The 6455-nt window shown below is 47.7% G+C and overlaps 1 protein-coding gene across 2 annotated transcripts in view; it reads left to right on the top strand.

Moving 5' to 3' along the window:
• The first annotated feature begins 4420 nt into the window (after positions 1-4420).
• NBEAL1 (neurobeachin like 1) overlaps positions 4421-6455 on the top strand; it is a 166548-nt gene continuing 164513 nt past the window's right edge. For both annotated transcript variants that reach the window (XM_019523492.1, XM_019523491.1), the window contains exon 1: positions 4421-4997. In XM_019523492.1, the coding sequence (XP_019379037.1) occupies positions 4947-4997 (51 nt within the window). In that variant the 5' untranslated portion in view covers positions 4421-4946. The remainder of the gene's footprint in view (positions 4998-6455) is intronic.

Raw genomic sequence — 6455 nt, 5'->3', positions numbered from 1 at the left:
AAACAGATTATATGTTAGGGAAAACATAATTTCTGTTCTCGCAAAACGTAAGTTACTTGAAATAGAAAATGCATGGGATCTAATTTTCTTCCTTATGCATATAGTGTGTCACATGCATGAAGACTTCAGGACTGGAAGTGATACACACATAGAAATTATATAGCAACTTATTAAAAGTTGTTGTGGAATAACTTATACTGATAGGGGAGCGGGTATTGAAGAGAACCTAGAAAATGGGCTTGGAAAACTGTAGCTGCTATCTATCCCACAGAGCTCTATACTTCATGGTCTGAAACAGTGTTTACTGAAGAATATTAATCATGATGAGTGCAGTAGGATGTAAAATCTTTTCATGTAGGCTTTGGAGTTCTCTGCATGTTATTTGACCCAGATATGTGCATAAACAATTAATATACTTCAGACATGCTGTTGTCTGAGAGTACTAATCCATAGACATGATTTTAAATAATCAGCCAGTATGGTACTGACATCTCTTTACTGACAATGTGAATTATCATAACAATAAAGAGAAAATGAGATGACAGAATACAAATGTCAAGAGCATATATGCACTGTGATGAGAGTGCAAGAAATTCTGGGCTTAAGTTTTCAGAACTGCAGGATAGTCATGATGGATGTTCTTTCTAAAGAATTAACTTCTCTAACTTAGCGTATTTTTTCTGTAGCTCAGTGCAGCTTTGAAAAAGAACTCGGACAATTTTAATTCTAAAGTACATGTATATTTAATACATTTCCTTATATTTACATAAACATATTCCATCAGCTTAGTCTCCAACAATCCAGTTCTCTAGTTCATTAATTAGGCCAGGTTATTGGTTCACATCCAACCCAGGATGGTAATGACTTGAAGTTACTGATATCTGATTATTTGTTTACTCCTGCAAAATGAGGTGGTAGTTTTGAATTAAGGGTGAAGAGTCACCAAGACAAAAATAATTAATAATTAATATCCTTGTCAGTCTTGCTTCCATAAGAGCTCACCAGGACAGGATGAAGGCAGACCGCTAGGAAATTTGGGAAAGTATGTACTATTGTTTTCTATGCTGTATTTGTTCTCTGGATAACCAGGAGGTTTAGTATTACATCTGTCAACAATCTCACATGATGTGCAGCAACAGTCAAAAAATTGTTAGGACTTACAAGAGAAGGGTCTGAAAATATAATGCCATGAGATGAGCTAAATGTACCTCACCTGAAATGCTGCATCTCAAAAGAAACTAGAATAGTTTATAGGCACTGTTAGAAATATGGAAGTATTTCTGAAAAGAGATTTAAAAGATTGGGACTATCTAGTTAATTGATACGAGGCACTATGACAAGGGTATCCAAACCAATGATTACTATAGAGAAGGTAAATTGAGTGCTCCTGTGTGCGATTTGTTTTAATAATAAGAAAATGACCTGAAAGGAAAAATTAAAACACCAAATTTAAAACCAAATAAAGGAAATATTTTGTGTAGTATATCAGTAATCTGGAGAACTCGTTGCTATAAGATGTTATTGACATTAAGGATTTAAAACAATTAAAAAAATTACCTACATCAGGAGTTGAACTTCCAGTTATTTTAAATATTATAATTTTTATTGAGAAGGGATATAAACGTTCATGCCTCAGGGCACAGCTGCTCACTAAGCGAAGCCTGAATAGTAGGTTATTCCAGAATTGTATGTGGGCAGTGTCAGTGGTGGGTCTTTGCGCTTCAGAAGCATCTGGTACTAGTGATATCAGAAGGAGGATAGTAAACAATTATATTGACAAGTGGTCCGATATGCAATGATAATTCCTTTATATGTTCAAAGGCTGCTGATCAGGAGCAAACATTTATTAAAGATGGAAGCAAATTATTTATTGCATAGACATGTCAGTGTCAGTGCTTTTATTTATGTGGCAAAGTGAATATATTACCAGTCTTTAAAAAAAGATGTGTTAGCGTTCAGGTCTTTGGTGCCTCATTCTTTTCCCCCTGAAAGCTCTGTGCCCTGCTGAGAATTATTTGTAGGTCATCAGCAGGGGTCAGGCAGCAGACACTGCCTATAAGGGTGCAGCTGTTTGGAAAACAACAGCTACGTAAGTTATGTTAGCAAAGGGAAGGAATCTGTATCCTCCCCATATCCAGTAGGTGTCAGAGAACAAGTCAGGAGGGAAGGAAGTGGAAGGGAATTATACAGATCATACTCCTCATCCTCCCAGCAACAGATCAAAGGGATTCGAGTTAGGCTAGTGGATCACTGCATGCTGTACCAGGCATAGGTGCCAACTTTTATTTTTGCTGGGAGGGAGATGGTGGTGGCAAGCTAAATGACCCTCCCCCCCCTGCATGTCCAGAGCCAAGCTGAGTGAAGGGGAGGGGCAGGGGCAGATGCAGGTTGCCTGCTGTGGGGTCAGGGCTCCCTGACGTGCTACTCTCCCTCTGGGAGCCCTGCACAGCACTATGGCAAGACACCTCCTGCCTAACCTGCAGCAGTGGGGAGCACAACTCTGCACTGCTGCCCTGTGCTGTGGCTGGGTGGGCACGGGGAACCTTGCCATGGTGGCACAGCTGGCACAGGGCTCCTGGAGGGAGGGCAGCATGGTGGGGAGCCCCAAGGCTGCAGCGGGCAGCCCACATCTGCCCCTACCCTGCATACAAATTTGCGGGGCATGTGCCCCTCATGCCCCTCTCTGGAAGTATGCGCAGCAGCAGGCAGCACCCCCCACCAGCCCTCTGGACAAGCCACCCATGGCTCTGTCCTGCTCCCTGCCCCAGCCCTGGTCCCCACGTACCACCTTAGCTGTGCAGCAGCCCCAGGCCCAGCCCCTGCCCCACTCCCTCCCTCACTATGGGGGCCTCAATCTGCGCCCCCCGCCATAGACTTACCTGTAGGCAGCTAGGGGAGCTGCTCTTCACTGCAGCCTGGGGCTGTATTCCTGGCCACGTGTATGTGTGCGCATGTAGACATGCATGTGGTGCCCCCTGCATCCAGCTCCCTGCCGCCCCTTACAGGCTGGAACTCTGCCAGCCTACAAGGGGAAACCGACCGTTTCCCACATTTTTCCACAGTGAATGGAAAACCCAGATCCCTCCGATACTGGGAATCCAAGATAAATACTGTCTTAAGAGTCATGGAGCCCAGGATCAGGACTTGATGTTTCCATTTCAGGACAGTCCCACCCAGTTTCTCTTCCCAAAGGGGTCCTGCGTCTTCAGGCCCCCTCATACTCAGCAGGAGTAATGGGGAGTTTAACACTCAGAGCTGGCTGACCACCCATGTATATGCCATCTCTCTGCTCCTTTTGTTTGGTGTGATGACATTTTTTTGCAACCACTTCTTCAGGCAGCTTGGGAGATGCATATGTCTTACAGAAATTTTTCATTTTTTCTAGCTCAGCCTGATTTTTAGACCCTGGTTGATCCAGTTTGTCCATAATGAGGCTGCTCAACCTCCAGCCTGCGGCCCAAATGTGGCCTGTGGAGCCATGGTCTCCAGCCCATGAGGCTCCCCATCTGTTGCAAAATTTGGTGGCGAGAGGCGGTGGCCATAGCTATGGACACCTCCCCCAGTGCCAAATTCCTAAATCCCAGGTTGGAGCCAGGCTGGAGTCCGGCTGGCTCCACGTGGCTGGGTCTGCCCCACGGGCACTGCCCATCCAGCCTGCTGGCCAAAACAGGTTGAGCACCACTGATCTATAAGGTGCATCTAAATGCCACAGGGCTTTCTGAGGGGCAAACGGACTGGACTCTCTGCTGGCTCCCCAGCTGTGGCCAGGAGTGATGGCTGGAGCTCTTCCCCCCCCCTCGCCCAGTCGCGCGGACAGCAGCGAGGAAGGCACCAGTTTGCAGCTGGCTGTGCGCCCGCTATGCTCAGGGCCAGCCCTACGCCTCGGCATACAGGGAGGGAGGGACGAACCCGCGGAGCGGGCTGGGAGGCGCTGTGTGAGGAGCGGACGGGAGAAGCGGCCCTGAGCCCCTTCAGCTCTGGAAGGTGCTGCCAGCACTTAAGATGGCCGCCGCCCTTCCCGGCCTCGGTCGCCATGGCGGGGGCGGGCGCGGCTGCGCTGGAATGTGGGCGGGGCCTGGAGGGAGGCGATGTGGACGGGCCCGGCCGCGCCCCGCCCCCCCAAGCCGAGCTGGGCCCTGGGGCGGCGGCGGCGGCTGTGCGGACAGGGCTCCCGGCAGCGTCCCGGTCGGTTCTTGGGCCAGGAGAAGGGGACGCGGAGCTGGGGAGGGGGGACCCCCCTATAGCGCGGAGGCCTTGCCCCGCTCCCCCGCGGCGGCTGCCGTGCTCGGCCCGCCCTGCTCGCCCGGTCCCGGCTGCGATGTGGGGGGTGCTGCTTTCTTGGGCACTGGGTCTTCGCTGGCTCATTGCTCCTCTCGTGGCTCTCGCCCTTATTATTTTTGTGTTTTCTCCTTTTGCACCCGCAGGTGACTCGCCCCCATTCATTTGCCTCTTACCTGCGCTGCCGAGGCCGCTTCTTCCCGGCCCGGGGCTGGATTTGGAGGAGTCTCCCGTTTCATCTGACACCATCCTGGTGCGGCGCAGGCTGACTCCTGAGGGGTCACGTCTGAGAAGTGATGATGGTCTCCGTGTAGAAACCACCGGCGACCTCACGAGCTACTAGGGATTTTTTTCTCTGTCTTCCATTGTCACGCTGAAGGGATTTCTTTCTTTTTTTTTTTTTTTTTGGACTTTGAGATGAATGCTAATGTGCCATTGATTATCGATGAAAAAGGTCGTGCCCAGTAGTTGCCTTTAACTGTTTGAGCTGTGCGACGTTTACTTTACCCAGGGAAGAGTCTGAGACCATTTGCTTTCATCCTTGATTTCTGGTTTCCCTGGGTTATGGTAACGTTTGACTGTAAAACAAAATCGTACAAAGGGACCTTGGATTATAGCTGAGCATGGTAGGATCTTGAACTCACATTGGAAACAGAAGAGGCAAAGGAATGGCATCCAGAGAGCGGCTCTATGAACTTTGGATGCTTTATTGCAACAAGGTAATGGTTTTCTTGGTCTTCTTTCTCCCTCCCTGCAATGTGCCTGTAAACTCTTTCTATATCTTAAGCCAGTGGTTCCCAAACTGTGGGTTATGACCCCAAATGGGGTCACAACATCAGCGGATGGGGTTGCAGAGGTGGGCGGCTGCAGTTTCGGAGTGAGGGGCCATGCTGAGGAAATGGGCCATGAATGGGGTCATGCTGAGGAAAAGTGTGGGAATCACTGCCTTAGGCTGACATGCTTTTCTGTTTTCCTAGATGTCTAATATTTTGAGTGGTTTGTGAAGCAAGGTTATAGGTGACCAAAAATAGAATCACATTATTTATGACTTTGTTTCACCTCTTTATTTTTGTGTTTCATTTAACTTTTGCATGTGTAACACACATTTTAAAAGATTTGTTGTTACGGCAGCCAAGTCAAGCATTCAAAAGTTTAAAAAAATGTCTAACTACAGGGTCAGGTGTTTTTTTTTCCACAGGACCTCTGGCTCAGGTTGGCCAGTGTTCCTTCAGTTAGCAGCTGTCCAGTGCTTTGTTATATCTTATTGTTCTGTGTATGGCATTAGGCCTTGCTTACAGCGCATTATTCAAACCCTGTTTTCCCATGTTGGAGGTTGTACAGCCACTTCTCCAAGAGGTTGGACAGCCACTGGTTGGGGATGATCTAGGTGTATGTTCTACTGTGGGTATTCCCCATGCTTTACTGGTTGCTGCATGGGGGCTGGGTGGTAATTCCTTGTCTCCTTCCCCCTTCCCCCCTCCTCTTGATACTTGCAGTCAGGATTTTTTCCGAGCCTCCCTCAGAGGCACTGGGTGTTGGCTGCAGCCAAAGCTGAGGATTTTTACTGGGATATGCCAGTGCTCCTTCTGGGACCAAAGCCCAGAGGTTACTGGCTGGAGGGTCTTGCCCCTCCACTTAGGGTCAGATTGATTGCTGTATTTTGGGTCAGGAAGGAATTTTACCCCATAGTTAGATTGGTATGGACTGTGAGGGGTTTTGACTTCCTCTAGCAAAGGAAGCCTTTTACCTGGGACCTCTTGAGCATATATTGACATCTTATAGAAGTAGGATGTTTGTTGGCTGATATGGTCCCCCTGCTTTACCTGTGGCAGGTTACGGTGTTATATTTGGTGTTGTCAGGGTTGATTGTGTAGTTTTGTTAAGAGATTAGACAACGGATTTGTATAGGATAGTTTGGATAGGGATGATTCTGCCTTAAGCTGGGGGTTGTATTCGGTGACCTGTGGAGGTCTCTTCCAGCCCTACTTCTCTATGATTCTTCGGAAGATTTATTAATTTCCTTATAAGCCTTTCTGTGATGCTTGTTATTATAGTATCTGAATACTTTCAAAAAATTAACAGTTGTTCCATGTGAAGGGGTGGTATTCTCCCTATTGTTTATAGCAATTAATTTATTCAAACTACAGATCCCACTCAGTTTACTATAAGGAATACTC

This window comes from Gavialis gangeticus, unplaced genomic scaffold (assembly GCF_001723915.1).
Source record: "Gavialis gangeticus isolate Ggan-Ray unplaced genomic scaffold, GavGan_comp1, whole genome shotgun sequence".
Classification (NCBI taxonomy): Eukaryota; Metazoa; Chordata; order Crocodylia; family Gavialidae; genus Gavialis; species Gavialis gangeticus.
The sequence above is the reverse complement of the archived record's forward strand: the minus strand, read 5'-3'. Positions and strand labels throughout refer to the sequence as shown.